At 36.2% G+C, this 17,006-nt stretch overlaps 1 protein-coding gene across 2 annotated transcripts in view; it reads left to right on the top strand.

Moving 5' to 3' along the window:
• The window catches only part of NETO2 (neuropilin and tolloid like 2), a 69,166-nt gene extending 54,553 nt beyond the window's left edge, over window positions 1-14,613 (top strand). Inside the window, exons 8-9 of one of the 2 annotated variants that reach the window (XM_032614774.1) lie at window positions 11,301-11,414; window positions 12,555-14,613. In XM_032614774.1, coding sequence (XP_032470665.1) covers window positions 11,301-11,414; window positions 12,555-13,135 — 695 coding nt within the window. In that variant the 3' untranslated portion in view covers window positions 13,136-14,613. The remainder of the gene's footprint in view (window positions 1-11,300; window positions 11,415-12,554) is intronic. The other variant, XM_032614775.1, reaches the window with a different exon arrangement.
• The last annotated feature ends 2,393 nt before the right edge of the window (window positions 14,614-17,006 follow it).

The following is a 17,006-nucleotide window of genomic DNA, read 5'->3' as shown; positions in this document are numbered from 1 at the left end:
TCAGCTATTATTTAAATAAACTCTCTGACGCCTTCTCCTTCTGGGATACCCATTAGTTGCCCTTCCTAATAGAGTGAGATAGGTCTCATAGAATTTCCTCGTTTTTTGGTCTTAATTCTCTCCTTTTCTACCTGTTTCATTTCTAGATTTCTATCTTCGAGCTTCCATATGGTCTGCTCTCTTTCCAGTGCTTTCTTCATCTGATTTATTAAGTTCTTCAACTCCAGAATTTCTGTTTGGTTTTTTTTAGCGTTTCAGTCACTTTGATACAGTATTACCTCTGTTCATTAAGTTTATTCCTGAGTACATTGAGCTGCCTTTCTGAGTTTTCTTGTAGCTGGTTGAGTTTCTTTGTGACGGCTAATTTGGATCCTCTGTCAGATCACATTATTTTGATACTTTAAGTTTGGTTTCTGGAGGACTTTCGTTTTCTTTTTGTGATATGGTGTTACCGTGATTCGTCATTGTGCTTGATGAGTTGTTCCTCTGATCGCACATTTGAAGTAACAAAGCTTTTTCCCCCCCGACTTGATTCTTTTTTTTTTTTTTTAATATTTATTTATTTAGGCTGCACCGGGTCTTAGTTGCAGCACGCAGGACCCTCGTTGCTGCATGTGGGATCTTTTAGTTGCGGCATGCAAGCTTTTTTGCGGACTTCTTAGTTGAGGCATGCGGACTCCGAGTTGCAGTGTGCATGCAGGATCCAGCTCCCTGACCAGGGATCAAACCCGGGCCTCCTGCATTGGGAGTGCAGAGCCTTACCCACTGGACCCCGCCCCCCGCCCCTCTTGATTCTAAGGGTTCAACAGGTTAGTAATTTGAGGCCTTTCTTTAGTTTTCCAGTAGGTGGCACTATAACACAAGTTTTTGGTTTCTTTTACTGGAGCTGCCTCCGGTTATACATTTGAGGATCGGCACTTTGTTCGTTGTCATCTTCTTTATTGTCATCGCTTGTGCCTCCAGGGTTGTTGGTGCCTTGCTGCTGTTGGCATCGCCACCTGGGGCACTGAGATTGCGGGCACCTCCACCACGTCCAGGATCTACTGAGTTGCAGGCTCTGATACCATGGGAGTAGGGGGAGGGGAAGAAGGGAGCTGGGATTGCAGGTCCCAGTAACTTTGGTTCCCTGTGGCTGCAGGTACCACTGCAGCCAGGAGGCTGGTGTTGTATGGCCGCCTCCCCTGCCGCTACCAGGTTCTCGGGTTGCAGGCTCAGCCATAGAAACAAAGTGGCAGAGATCACAGGCAGTGACTCTGCTGTTCCCTGAGTGCTGCCTCCTCTTTGTGTTCCAGTCCACCCACCTTTACATATACAGATGTCTGCAATTCACCAGCATCCTGGTCTATTGGGCAGAGTTGAGTTATGGATGTTTTACTGGTTGTAGACTGAAGGGGAGAGACAAAGGGAGCACTTGCACCATCATCTTGCTGACATCACTCCTTTTCTCTATGTTTTCTTTTAAAAGCTTTATAGTTTTCACTCTTACATTTAGGACTTTGATCCATTTCATGTTAATTTTTAAATATGGTATAAGATAAGGGCCCAGCTTCATTCTTTTGCATGTGAATATACAGTTTTCCCAGGACCATTTCTTGAAAAGACTGTTCTTTCCCCTTTTAATAGTCTTGTTATCCTTGTCAAAAATCAATTGACTGTAAATATGTGAGGGTTTATTTGAGGGGCTCTTTATTCCGTTGGTCTATTTGTCTATTCTAATGCCAGTACCACCTGTTTTGATTACTGTAGCTTTGTAGTAAGTTTTGAAATTAGGAAGAGTCTTCCAAATTTGTTCTTTTTCAAGACTGTTTTGACTATTCAGTGTCCTTTGAGATTCCATGAATCTTAGAATAAGTTTTTCTATTCTGCAAAAAATACTTTTGGAATTTTGATGGGAATCACAATGAATCTGTGGATTGCTTTGAGTAGTACTGTCGTCTTAACAATATTAAGTCTTCAATCCATGAACCCAGGATGTCTTCCCATTTATTTGTCTTCTTTAATTTCTTTTAGCAACATTTTGTACTTTTCATCATACATCTTATATCTCCCTGGTTAAATTTATTCCTAAGAATTTTCTTCTTTTCAATGTGTTGTAAATGTTCCATTTGTTCCTTGTTAGTGTGTAGAGATGTAACTAATTTTTGTTGATTTTGTATCCTACAACTTTGCTAAATTAGTTTATGTGCTCTGAATCTGTGTGTGTGTGTGTGTGTGTGTGTGTGGTCTTTTAGGGTTTTCTACTTGTAAGATCATATCATCTGCAAATGGAGATAACTTTATCATTTGGATTTCCAATTCCAATTTCCAATTTGGATGCTTTTTATTTCCTTTTCTTGCCTAATTGTTCTGGCTAGCACTTCTAGTACACTATATTGAATAGAAGTGAAAGTGGACATTTTTGTCTTGTTCCTAATCTTAGGGAGATAGCTTTCAACCTTTCACCATTGAGTATGTTACTAGCTGTGGGGTTTTCATATATAGCCTTTATCGTGTTGAAGAAGTGTTCTTCTATTCCTACTTTATTGAGTGTTTTTATCATGAAATGGTGTTCAGTTTTGTCAAATGCTTTTTCTGATTCACTTGAGACGATCATGTGGATTTTTCCCCTTCATTCTGTTATTGCAGTGTATTACATTGATTGATTTTTGTATGTTGAACCATCCTTATATCCCACTTGGTTATCATATTAAAATGTTGCTGAATTCAGTGCCAGTATTTTGTTGAGTATTTTTGCATTGATATTCATAAGGGATATTGGTCTACAGTTTTATTTTCTTCTAGTATCTTTGTCTGGCTTTGATATCAGAGTAATGCTGGCCAATAAGTGAGTAAGAAGTGATCTCTCCTCCAACTTTTTGGAAGAGTTTGAGGATTGGTGTTAATTTTTCTAATGTGTCTGGTAGAATTCACCAGAGAAGCCATCTGGTCCAGGGCTTTTCTTTGTTGAAAGGTTTTTGATTACTGATTCAGTCTCCTTGCTAGTTAGAGATCTATTGAGATTCTTTTCTTTTTGTTCAGTTTCAGTAGTTTGTGTGTTTCTAGGAATTTGTTTCATCTAGGTTAGCCTTTTTTTTTTTTGGTATACAAATTGTTCTTAGTATTCTTTTCTAATCCTTTGTATATGTGTAAAATGTACACTAATGTCCCAACTTACATGTCTGATTTTAGTAATTTGAGTCTTTTTAATCTCTTTTTCGTAGTCATTGTATCTAAAAGTCTGCCTATTTTGTTGATCTTTTCAAAGAACCAAGTTTGGTGGTTTTTATTTTCTCTGGTGTCTTTTTTCCGCTGTTTTATTTATCTCTGCTCTAATCTTTATTATTTTAATGCTTCTGACAAAGGCATGGAACTTTTAATTTAGTTTGCTCTTGTTTTTCTAGTTCTTTAAGTTATTGATTTGAGGTCTTTCTCCCTTTTTTGTCTCCTTTTTTTAGTGTAGGCATTTATAGCTATAAATTTCCTTCTTAGCACTGCTTTTGCTGCTTTCTGTAAGTTTTGGTATGTTGTGTTTTCATTTTCATTTGTCTCAAGGTGTTTTCTAATTTCCCTTGTGATATATTCTTTGACCTATTGGTTGGTTAAGAGTGTGTAGTTTATTTTCCACATATTTGAATTTTCCAGTTTTCCTTCTGTTATTAATTTCTAGTTTCATTTCATTGTTATTGGAAAAGACATTTTGTATTATGTCCATCTTTTACAATTAAGATTTTCTTTTTTTTTTTTTTTGGTCTAACATGGTCTGTCCTGGAGAATGTTTGATGCGCACTTGAGAAAAATATATTCTGTTGTTGTTGGGTGGGGTTTTCTATACATGTCTGTTAGGTCCAATTGGTTTATGTATTGTTCAAGTCCTTTATTTCCTTACTGGTCTTTTTTTTTTTTTGCCATCCTGCTTGGCTTGTGGGATCTTAGTTCCCCGACCAGGGATTGAACCCAGGCCCTTGGCAGTGAGAGTGTGGAGTCCTAACCACTGGACCACCAGGGAATTCCATCCTTATTGATCTTCTGTGTAGTTTTATTCATTATTGAAAGTGGAGTATTGATGTCTCCAACTGTTATCATAGAACTGTCTAATTTTCCCTTAAATTCTAACAATGTTTGCTTCTTATATTTTGAGACTCTGATTTTTGGCCCATATACATTTATAATTATTATATCTTCTTGGTGAATTGACCCTTTTATCAATGTACAGTGTCCTTTGTCACTTGTAACGGTTTTGACTTAAAGTCTGTTTTTGTCTGATAATAGGCATACCTTGTTTTATTGCACGGCACTTTATTGCACTTTATAGGTACTGTATTTTTCACAAATTGAAGGTTTGTGGCAACCCTGTGTTGAACAAGTCTATTGGCACCATTTTTCTAACATTTGCTCACTTTGTTTCTCTCTGTCATGTTTTGATAATTCTCACAATATTTCAAATATTTTCATTATTATTGCATTTGTTATGGTCATCAGTGATCTTTGATGTTACTATTGCAAAAAGACTTGCTCAGATGGTGGTTAGCATTTTTTAGCAATAAAGTGTTTTTTAATTAAGGTATGTACATTGTGTTTTTTAGATATAATGCTACTTGTGCACTTAACAGACTACAGTAAAATGTAAATGTAACTTTTATATGCACTAGGAAACAAAAAAATTCATGTGAGTACTTGAATACCTGCTTCATTGTAGTAGCCTGTAGCCAAACCAGCAATATCTCCAACATGTGCCTATATTTGTATCACCAGCCCAGCTCTCTTTTGGTAACTATATGTATGGAATATCTTTCTCCATCCTTTTACTTTCAACTTAATTATGTCTCTGGATCTAAAGTGAATCTCTTATAGAATATCATATAGTTGGATCTTGGTTTTTTTAATCTTTTCTGCTAATCTCTGCCTTTTGAATGGAGAGTTTAATCCATTTACATTTAAAGTAATTACTAATAAGGAAGGACTTCTGCAATTTTGCTGTTTGATTTCTATATGTCTTAACAGCTTTGTTATGCCTTATTTCCTTCATCACAGCCTTCTTTTGTGCTTGGTTGATTTTTTGTAGTGACACATTTAGATTTCCTTCTGTGCATATCCTTTAGACATCTTCCTTGTGGTTACAATGGGGATTTTGTCTTTTTCTGATTGCCTAAGTCTTTAAAGGTATCTTTACTGTTTTATGAGCATGTGGGAACTTTTTCATATTAAAGGATGTTGTAGCTCATGTGTAGACACACTGACCCAGCTTATAAGTGGAGAAACTTTGAGAACAGATTTTAGAATTCTTCCCTTAAACTCCTGGTAATTCAAGTGAACAAATCCTCACAAGGCAAAATGGTTCACTGCTTTTGTCTCTCCTATAAAAGTACAAGTGACTTGTCAGTATTTCCTAATAATTATTTTGTTGATTTTGCTTATTGTAAGTGCAGATCATATTGCATTAGCTTGACAAAAAACTGCTTTTACACCATCATGTTTTTGACTTGGTTTTGAATGGCCCTTAACTTTAATCTACATTTGGGTAGGGCTGATTAGCCTGTTTAATGGGTTCCTTTCCTCACAGTCATCTCCTATATGAAAAAAACTACCATTTAAGGACTCACCCAGACTTCCTGGATACACTTGCATGTGTATGTTCCCATCACATATATTTGAAAAAATAAGTGGTATATAATATCTATTGTCCTCATGAGACAAATGTTTTAGCTTTTATGTCCTGACTGATGAGTATGGTATAATGGTAAGCTATATGATTTTTGCAAATCCAAAGTTAGTAAATATTTCAGTATAACAGTAAGATATTATCAGATATTTTTCTTGAGAAATTTGGGAATTACTAATTTTACCCTTTACTTATAATTTCAAAGTATTATATTATTATTCCTTGGATTCTATATTAAAATCATGGTTGTATGTGACCATATACAGTCTTTACTGTAGCTGAACTCTTCTATTTTTAATTTTAAAGATCTTTTTGAATTGCCAGATGGTCAGTTGGGTTATGAAGTTAATTTTAGCCAACCAGTCTTCCTACCTGCCTTCCATTCATTTATTTAACTTTTACAATATGAAGTGTTTGCTATAAAGATACAAAAATGGATGATACAGTCCCTGTCCTAAAGGATCTTACAGTCACTTAAGTGAGGTGGCATATATGCAACTGAAGTAAATACAGGATTGACTATGACAAAGACCATTTAAGACAGAAAACAAAGTGCTTTCTTATTAAATATCAAAGTTACTTCTAGTGGGCAGCATTGTTTATGAAGAAAGTAGTCCTTGAAGGAAGGTCCTTTGGGTTTATCCTTGAGGGTAGGTAGATTTTAGAAGGTAGAAATGTTAATTGAGGTTATTATTCCAACAGAGGTACTATAATGAAAAAGGTATAGAATCAGAGTTAATTTGGCCCACAAGAAATAGTGGAAAGGAGAACAGAGAGAAATGAACTGGGAAGGGTAGATTAAAGCTAGAATTTGAAGGCCTTTAAACTAAAGGCTTTATTTAGACAGGCATTGGGGAGTTTTGAAGCATGTTATACTACAAAAAGATATAATCAGAGCTGTACTTTTATTGGGGCATGGAGGCTACTTAGGAGGTTACTTCCATGATTGAGGTGGGAAACCAGGAAGGTCTGAACCAAAGAAGTGACAGTGAGGTGAAAGAAGAGTTGTGGAGACAGACTCCACAAGGATGCAAAGTGACAGTCACTTTCTGGGGCCCGACTGACTTGGAAAATGAAAACTGAATGGATAAAAGAAAGTGTTGAGTTATTTTGGGTGTAGTGAATTCCTCGAGCATTGGGAAATGTCAAGAGTTCAGCAGTGGTATTTGCCACAAGTAGACTGTGCTGTTGCTTTTTATCGATCTATAGATATACCTCAGTTTGTTTCTAAAAATTGTTTTATTTTGAAAACTTTTCAAACTTGAAAAATAAGAAACAACCCTACAAAGGCTGTTTTACTGTTTCAAATAATTCAAATCAGTGCTTGATACAAAGATGCAGTTAGCAAGAAAGCCTTTTAGCCTTCTTACTTTTTCCTCAGTACATTTACTCCCAACATCTGTACTACCCATGCTGTCCAGTACAGGGTCCATCAGCCACATGTAGCTGGTGAGCACTTAACAATGCAGCCAGTCTACATTGAAATGTGCTATAATTACAAAAATAGATCCCAGAGTTCAAAGACTTGGTATGAAATAAAGAATGTAAACTGTCTCATTAATAATGTTTTATATTGATTACATGTTAAAATGATAACATTTTGGATATTGTTTCAGGGCTCCCCAACACCACCCGCATGATGGGTGATTTGCTAGGCCCAAAGTACATTCGTCCTAACAGCGAAGATCATTACACTGAAAGGATCGGTAAGGGAAAAAGATTGTCTGAATCTGGAGAAGTCCTTTCACAGGCTTCATTATGCTCTCTCCTTCCCAAGTGGGGCACACTGAGTATGTTCATTTCTCCAGCAACCAGAAAATGCAGTAATATGTAAAATGTTTCTGCCCAGAAAAGCCCATTTAGAGATTCAGCACCCAAGGTTTTATATTGGGGGCTGTTCACATCGGCACTGTCTGCCTTGCGTATACCGAAATTCTAGATTCACAGAAGGAAAGCAAGTATTTGGCATAGATGACATTGTTAACACAAACTCTAGGCACCGTGAACCACCTTATCAGTCAGGTAATAGAGGAAAGCCAAGTTCCCAGATGCCAGCTAAGGGCCAGCCTTGCACACAGACCCTTCTAAAGGTAGCAGCCTTGGTCCTGCTGCGTTAACTTTTTGCACAGATATATTAGGTTAAGTAAACTATCAGCAGAATTAATTCCACCAGTTTATTTTTAAAGACTTTTAAATATGGCTACTTGTTCACATCCTTAACTCACATAATATTTATTTTGGCAGTGGTCTAAACTTATATGTAAAATTCTTCTCTAACGTGTTTTAGCTGTTTTCTCTATAAACACTAATGATTTCTCTTTAATACAAATCTGATAAGTAAACAGGTGACAAGCCTCCTTCAAGTGATATCTTTACACTAGTCACTAAAGGTCAGACTAATTGAAGGCTGCAGTAGACTCAGCTCCATATCCTAAATGTAGCTTTATTACCCAAGAAGAAAAAGAAAACCTCCCCTCCAAAAAAAGTGTGTGATCAAAATAAAGGATTTTGTGAATTTTTATAAAACAAAAGTCCCAGTTTAAGAACGTCCATTTGATAAGCACATTTGAGAGCTCCAAACAGTACATTTTTACATGCTTATTAATTCAAATTGTTAAACTCTTTTGTTCTCTAAAATGTTAATGATTTGTAATTATTATTAATCCATCCATGAAAATATTTATGAGGAGGTTTATATAAATGGACTAATTCTACGTGAGAGATTCGCTTCATTTCTATTCATTGTAGATTGCAGATGTGACTAAAATAGTATAACTTGGCTAAAATGAATGATACAGAATAGCGACCAGGATATGTTTGACTTCTTCCCAAGCACTGAATACTAATACATACCTCACTCTTTAAGAAAGGGAATGGTTTTAGGAAAGTAATTTCCAGGACTAGAACTGTGAAAGCAGCAGAAGATATTTTTGTTAGAATAAATCCATAGTGTGATTTTCAGTGACATACTGCCCTACGGGTCCCCTGCAGACCTAATTGAAGGAGAGAACCATCTTTCACCATCATTGCCACATCTCATCAGAAGTAGAGGGAAGCTAAAATCCTAACCCCCTCTTCTCTCCCACACCATGACCCATAGTGAGTAAAGGGGAAAGGAGAAAGTCCTCAGGCTGTAAGTAGAAGGTAGTTCATAACAGCAGTATTTTTGCTGTTACCTTTGTCCCTTATTTATAAAGACTTATAATTCAGCCATTTTATATAGTTTTGAATTGAAGCATGTCATTAGCAACCCATGTCAGTAACTCATACATTGATTCTCATTATAAACAGCTATGCTTGTCCTTTGAAAATCCATAAAGCTTAATACATTTGTAATTTTAAATATACTTCACATTTCTGCAAAACGAAATCTGACAATATCAGTGCTGCTCTCTAATTGCTTTAAATAATGTGGAGAACAGTTATAAAGAACTCTATGGGGGCTTCCCTGGTGGCGCAGTGGTTGAGAGTCCGCCTGCCGATGCAGGGGACACGGGTTCGTGCCCCGGTCCGGGAAGATCCCACGTGCCGCGGAGCCCCTGGGCCCGTGAGCCGTGGCCGCTGAGCCTGCGCGTCCGGAGCCTGTGCTCTTCAACGGGAGAGGCCACAACAGTGAGAGGCCCGCGTACCGAAAAAAAAAAAAAAAAAGAACTCTATGATAAAAAACTAAGGGTAGGGAGGGAGACGCAAGAGGGAAGACATATGGGAACATATGTATATGTATAGCTGATTCACTTTGTTGTAAATCAGAAACTAACACACCATTGTAAAGCAATTATACCCCAATAAAGATGTTTAAAAAAAAAAAAAAAAAAATAAGGGTATTTTCCACTCACTGTTCAATCAATAAGAAACACTACAGAAAACCTGTCTTTTTTGCCACTTTTGGAACTATGAAGAGCCATCAAAGTACTGTCATATAATGTTCTGTTGATAAACGTTAAGAGCTGATGATAGTTTCACTCAGAAAATCAGAATACCTAGAAGCCACAGTGCTGTTTATACCTTCACTCACCCTGTCTTGAAAATAGCTTCTCTTCCCTGTATCCCCATTTGTGAACTGGATAAAATAGGTAAAATAAGAATTCAACATGTAATATGATATAGTATATAATAGAATTATGGTATGATATATAAACAAAAAACAAAACTCCAGTTTTTAGAAATGAGGAATTCAAAAATGTTATACGTTCTCTAGGACACTTGTTCTATTTTAAAGTACACACATTTGTGTAATATGATTTTATGATATATATGACACAACAGAAGTGGGTACACTAGCTAATTTTGTACTTGAATAAAATACCACCATACATCTTCATTGGCTTTTCTATCCTTAATCTAACAGCTTATGTATGTAACTAATACTTATTGTCCTTATGATGAGCTTTGAGACCATTAAGGTTTTTTTAAGAATTATATCAAATATGAAATTCAATGGCATATATTCCATATATCTGTACTGTTTAAAACATTTTTTTTTGAAATTCCAAAGAGTGCTTTTTTTCCTTTTTGTCTGTGGTGATCCATTCATCCGTCAACAGACATTTGGGTTGCTTTAACCTTTTGGCTCTTGTGTATAATGCTGCTATGAACAGCAAGTATCTGTTCGAGTCTCTGCCTTCAATTCTTAAGAGTATATACCTAGAAGGAGAATTGCTGGAGCTTATGGTAACCTATATGAACTTTTGAGGAACTGCCATACTATTTGCCACAGCAGCTGCACCATTTTACATTTCTACCAGCAATGCACAAGGGTTCAGTGTCTCCACGTCTTTGCTAACATTTTCTTTTAACTTTTTGAAAAACTGTACCAGGCTATGGCGCGGTGGTTGAGAATCCACCTGCCAGTACAGGGGACACGGGTTCGAGCCCTGGTCTGGGAAGATCCCACATGCCATGGAGCAACTAAGCCCGTGCGCCACAACTACTGAGCCTGCACTCTATAGCCCACAAGCCACAACTACTGAGCCCACGTGCCGCAACTACTGAAGCCTGAGCGCCTAGAGCCCGTGCTCCACAAGAGAAGCCACCACAATGAGAAGCCTGCACACCGCAAAGAAGAGTAGCCCTCGCTCGCCACAGCTAGATAAAGCCCATGCACAGCAACAAAGACCCAACACAGCCAAAAAAAAAAAATATATATATATATATATACCGGGCTATATACTAGTTTCATAAGAACCATGGGAAATACAGTTGACCCCTGAGTAACAGAGGTTTGAACTGTGCCGGTCCACTTATACGTGGATTTTTTTCAGTAGCAAATACTACAGTACTACATGATCTATGGTTGGTTGAATCTACAGATGAGGAACTGGATATGGAGAGGCCTACTATGGGACATGAGCATCTGCACGTTTTGGTGTCTGCAGTGGGTTCTGGAACCAATCCCCCTCAGATACCATGGGATGACCGTATATTCATATTGTCATTACACTAAAAACAGTCTTTTGGTGCCCAAACTAAGTTCAGGTTTACATGAGTCAGCAACAGAGAATATTGGCCTTTGTCTTATTGTTTGTGTAGTACAGAGTGTGTTCACAAAAAAGCCTTTGAGGTAAGTTATTGACTTTATAAGAGTAAATGTAAAATAAATCAGGATGAGTTGTAATCTGTATGCTTTCAGTTCTTAGCAACAAAGTTTCCTTTTTTCCTACAGCTCCCTGCACAGGCAGCACTTTCTTTTGCCATAGCAACATGTGCATCAATAATTCTTTAGTCTGTAATGGGGTTCAAAACTGTGCATACCCTTGGGATGAAAATCATTGTAAAGGTGAGTCTACTGGCAAAGGCCAGCCTTTTTGAGAGAGGAGTATCCATTGCCTTTCATTAAGAAAAAATTAGAATGTCTTTTTCTACAACTGTGCTTGGCATAACTGCTTTGGCTGGAATAAACACATATAAAATGTTCTCCTTAATGGATCATAGACCTCTGGGATGTGGTAAAAGTGAAGAAAAATATTTATTCTCACCAAAAGCATTTTTTTTATAGACTATGTTTTTTACCTTAAAGTTGTTCAAAAGTCAATCATGGTATTTCCTGCCCTTATTTTCTTGGTCATTTCTATTGTAAAGATACCTTATTCTCATAATAATTTAGATTGTAACCTAGAGTATTCTTATTTTTTAAATTAAATGAAAATACTATTTAATAAAAATCAACTGATGGATTCAGTCTTACAATGTAAAAACAGAATCATTATAAGGACTGCTTTTTTTATTCCATGAATTTCCTATACTATATTTCCAGTATATACTCCCTGGAAGATAAATATGGCTTGTGGTAATACTAGTTGAATGTCTACAAACTGGTTATCAAATCACTGTTTCAGTACTAAAGTTTATCTCCCTTTTATTCTCCCAAGAGTTCAATAAATATCTTACTATGGAAAGTTAATGTAATCTGATATGGCTATCTTAAGTATTTGAGAGAAAGTATTTTCAGGTAATCATTCAAAAACAGTAGACCATGATAACATACCTGAGTGGGTTAGTCAGATCATTTTCGTTCTCTCTTGCTTATGGCCATCAGTAGAAAAACTATGGGTATACTCAAAACTACCATAGAACAGAAAGCTAAACTTGATAGAACAAGGGTATTTTGTTTTGGCGTTTTCTGTATTCATGTATTACTTTGATCTGCAAGCTATGTATTCATGTACCTTCTGAGTAAAGAACCAAGTCCTTTTCCTTTTTCGTAGTCTGTCTAGCTGCGTTACGATTGGTTAGTTTAACCAGAAGTCGTAATGGGATTATTTTGTTTAAAAACCTAATTTTAAATTGCATTTTCTGTGTTGTATTTGAAAAAGAATACAGAAGTGTTCTGCTTTACTTAAAAATACTTTACCAATTTGTGACAGGACTCATGAACGAATTTTAAAAGCCTCATCGTTTTTCTTTCTCTTTTCTGCAGAAAAGAAAAAAGCAGGACTGTTTGAACAAATCACTAAAACTCACGGAACAATTATTGGCATAACGTCAGGGATTGTCTTGGTCCTTCTCATTATTTCTATTTTAGTACAAGTGAAACAGCCTCGAAAAAAGGTCATGGCTTGCAAAACTGCTTTTAATAAAACTGGATTCCAAGAAGTGTTTGATCCTCCTCATTATGAACTGTTTTCACTGAGAGACAAGGAGATGTCTGCGGACCTGGCCGACCTGTCGGAGGAACTGGACAGCTACCAGAAGGCGCGGTGCTCCTCCACGGCGTCGCGGTGCATCCACGACCATCACTGTGGATCGCAGGCACCCAGCATCAAACAAAGCAGGACCAACCTCAGTTCCATGGAACTTCCCTTCCGAAATGATTTTGCACAACCGCAGCCAATGAAAACATTTAATAGCACCTTCAAAAAGAGTAGCTACACTTTCAAGCAGGCACACGAGTGCCCTGAACAGGCCCTAGAAGACAGAGTAATGGAAGAGATTCCCTGTGAAATTTATGTCAGAGGGCGGGAAGATTCTGCACAAGCATCCATATCCATCGATTTTTAATCTTCTACTGAAGGTGACATTAATTATTAAGTATGTACGTATGTAGCCTACAGAGCACCCATACTGATTTCAGCAGCCAACCCTTTTCTCCTGTCAGAGCCAGGAAGATCTTCATTTCCCATTAACCTAATTAATGGTGAAGTTTTTATTATCTCAGGCAGTCTATATATGTTAACCCAACCTGGGAACTTACTCCATTCAGTAAAAAACAAAAAATAAGCCTCTATTGCTCAGTGTCCTACAAACAAAGCACCAGTTACCTAGTAGCATTTGGAGAGATGAGGGGTGGTGTTGCGCCAGGCTCAGCTGCCTGCGGGTCTTAGCAGCAGGAAGACCGCTCCTGATTGATACAGCTCTGTCAATGTTTTGATCCCACAATGTTTAAAAGTAAGATTTTTCTTCACATTCCTTTTATTTTTTTCTTTTCTCTAAATTTAATTTGTTTTGTAAGCCAGTAATTTTACCCTTTCAGTTTCTTATATAAGTGGTTCATGTATCACACGTATTTCAATATAGGCATTTGTTCTAGAATTTGTCAAAATATAACTAGTTACTGTGATAAGTGCCAATTAAGACACAGAGTTGTGTTTTGTCCATCTGTTTCTTCTTGACTAGTTTCTATACTGCTGCCTCTTAATTACTGGATCCTTAGTCTTTATTTTCTGTGATATGATTTAGCACCTTTAAGTCATATTTTGTCTTAGTTATACGAAAAAGTTTCATAATCCTGGGATGTATGCACCATTGCCAGTTATACCTAAAAACTTGACAAAGATTAAAATTTTTAGAAATGCTTTGAAATTTCCCAAGTTTTATTACATTCAGTGATAGCCCATTCATTCCTGTGAGCAAAAAGTCATTTACTGCATTTTGGGGGAGGCCTATCATTATATTTATTTCCAGTGTTTCTCATTACTAGATCTGTGTTTTGTATTATTTTTATAAAAAGATTATTTTACTCCCTTTGTATTGGTTTTCTTGTAGGATATGGTAACCAAGGTTGTTTGAGAGTTAAAGGAAAATGCCTAAGAAACTGTATAAGCCTTTAGATTGCTTCTTACTTGGGACAGTACGTTTTTCTAGTTCTTACCAAGAATAACAATTTCCACTTTTTTTTAAACTGCACTTTTGACCTTATTTTTTTTTAATGGTATATAAACAATAATTTATAAACATGATATAAAAACTCATTGTGTTTTTTTAGACTTTTGATATTATTTGATACTGTACAAACTTTATTAAATCAAGATTAAAGAGCTACATGACAGATTTCTTTCAGTGTTTGCATTAGTGACTTTGTATACAAATATGCTGTGATGGAACTGTACACTATAATTTATTGTAAAGACCTTGGTAATGTGTACATAAGCGTTTGTTTCCTCTTGTTATTGCATTTAGTTTATGATAAATTTTTCACTGTGTGATATTTATTGTTCTAAATCACTACACAAATCTGATATTAAAATATACATTGTTACATGATTCTTCAATCATGTTATTTATGGCACTGAGATTTTCGATCTTAAGATATATATGGAAAGGAATCCATTTATTGAATTATAACTAAAAGATAAATTCTCATTTTTAATATTTTTTGTAGTTAAATTCTCAATGAAATGAGAAATTAAAGTTTCACTGGATTTCATTGATTTTTTTAAAGTATCACATCTGTATGTTTTCTCAGATTAATGAAAACTGTGACCTTAAACATGATACATGTATAATACTCCTTCAAAATGCTTATTATATCACATTTTTTATTTTTAAAAAAGTATATACTATCCAGAAGATAGGAAAGCCTACAAATAGTATTGTCTTGATTTAAGTTTTTTTAAAGTCAGCATAATTTCCTGTTTTAAAAATATAACTTGGGAAGGTAAAAAGACTTACCAAGACTTACCGAATGTAGTATTCAATGAACTAATGAACCAGAGCCAGATTAGGTAGCTAAATTCTTTCAGTAGCTGAAAAGGCATTTTAGTAGGTAACACACCAGACAATATTCAGTAAATCCTTAATAAAATAATAACTGTGATCTCATTCTTAATGAAAGGAAAATTATCATATTTTCTATGTAAAATTATATCCATTAAAAAAAACTATTAAATCCTCTTTAACATCTATAGTAGAAAATAATACAATATGCTTAACTAGTCACTTGTAACTGTATTTTTTTTTTTTTTTTTTTTTTTAGTGGTACGCGGGCCCCTCACTGTTGTGGCCTCTCCCGCTGCGGAGCACAGGCTCCGGATGCGCAGGCCCAGCGTCCACGGCTCACGGGCCCAGCCGCTCCGCAGCATGCGGGATCCTCCCAGACCGGGGCACCAACCTGCGTCCCCTGCATCAGCAGGCGGACCCTCAACCACTGCACCACCAAGGAAGCCCCTGTATTTTTATTTTTGAAATTTGTATCTTGCTGTCTCTTAAAAGGGTATGAAGAGGCCTACAAAATACAAAGCCTTTAAAGAAGATATTTAACATTTAAAAAAGCACAGAAGTACATGATTTCAGGCAACTCAGCAAAGCTTGGACAACAAATTTGATTCTAAATTTTCTTGCTGCTAAAACAAATGAAATCTTTGTTTTTCATGGTAGAAAACTCAAACTTATATGCAAGAGGCTAGTTTTCTCTTAAACTAAAGAAAGGAGGGTCTTCATATTGAACGACATTTCCTCGTAATTTAAAGAAAATGCAAAATACAGAGAGGCCATAATGGTAAATCTTAACCCAGTGAAGACACGTCATCTCAGTGTAGTCTAGGAACTAAAGAACCAGACGATCAATAGCTAAGCTAGCCTGAGACTGGCTTATTATTTTATTTTATGTTATTTTGAATTTTATTTTATTTTTTTATACAGCAGGTTCTTATCAGTTATCTATTTTATACACATCAGTGTATACATGTCAATCCCAATCTCCCAGTTCATCACACCACCACCACCCCCGCCTCCACTTTCTCACTTTGGCGTCCATATGTTAGTTCTCTACATCTGTGAGACTGGCTTATTATTATTCATTGAACTATAGGTGGGTATTAGATCTCATTTATTTCTTAGTTAAACATTTGGCAGTATATGATATGAAGAGAAGAGAATGAAACTAATAAATTTTAGGCATTATTTCCAGAATAATGCTAATTGCTGTATATATAGTCTTTCATCTTTCAGGTAATGAGAAAACTTTGCAAATTGTTTACTAATGTGAAAGCCATAAATTTTAGTAATTTAAGAAGAAATTTAGCCATCTTGTGGAAGTTATTACACCCTTCACAGAGAATATAATACCCAGTGTTAAACATAGAACAAAAAAGGCAAATCTGGAGGAGAGAATATCTTCAATTCAGAAGCAGCATTAGGTGCACTTGTACAGCACTGTCATTTGTGACACCACTGATCCCAAATTTAACACAAGGTATTAATCCCCAAGTGCCCTCAAATTTCAGGAAACTTACTAATCCCAACATCTGAAGTATGTAGGAATAAAGTATGATGTATCTTTTGTGAGGGGAGATGTTCACCCCAAAGGTTTAACAAAAAGCAAAGGATTTTCCACATTTCAAATCACAAAAGAGATCAAAAACACTCCTTTTATTTTGACTTGTTAATAGCTTGTGTCAGTGTCTTTGTCACTTTTCATATGATTATTAGGCATTAAAAGAACCTCCTAAATGCCTGAACATTTTTATAGTTCTGCTATTGTCTGGTGAGGACGCTTCCTTGTTTCAGGAGTGTGTCAACTGATGAACAGGATAGGAGAAGCCTAGTTGTGACTACAGGAATAATTCCCAATCAGAGAAGAGTATGCTCTCTTACGGAATGGTGTCTGCTGTATTGTTCATGATCAGAAGGAACCTTGAGATTTTGTTTTTTT

The sequence above is a fragment of the Phocoena sinus genome, chromosome 19, assembly GCF_008692025.1.
Source record: "Phocoena sinus isolate mPhoSin1 chromosome 19, mPhoSin1.pri, whole genome shotgun sequence".
NCBI lineage: Eukaryota > Metazoa > Chordata > Mammalia > Artiodactyla > Phocoenidae > Phocoena > Phocoena sinus.
Note: the sequence above shows the minus strand (reverse complement) of the source record. Positions and strands in the feature narration are given on the sequence as shown.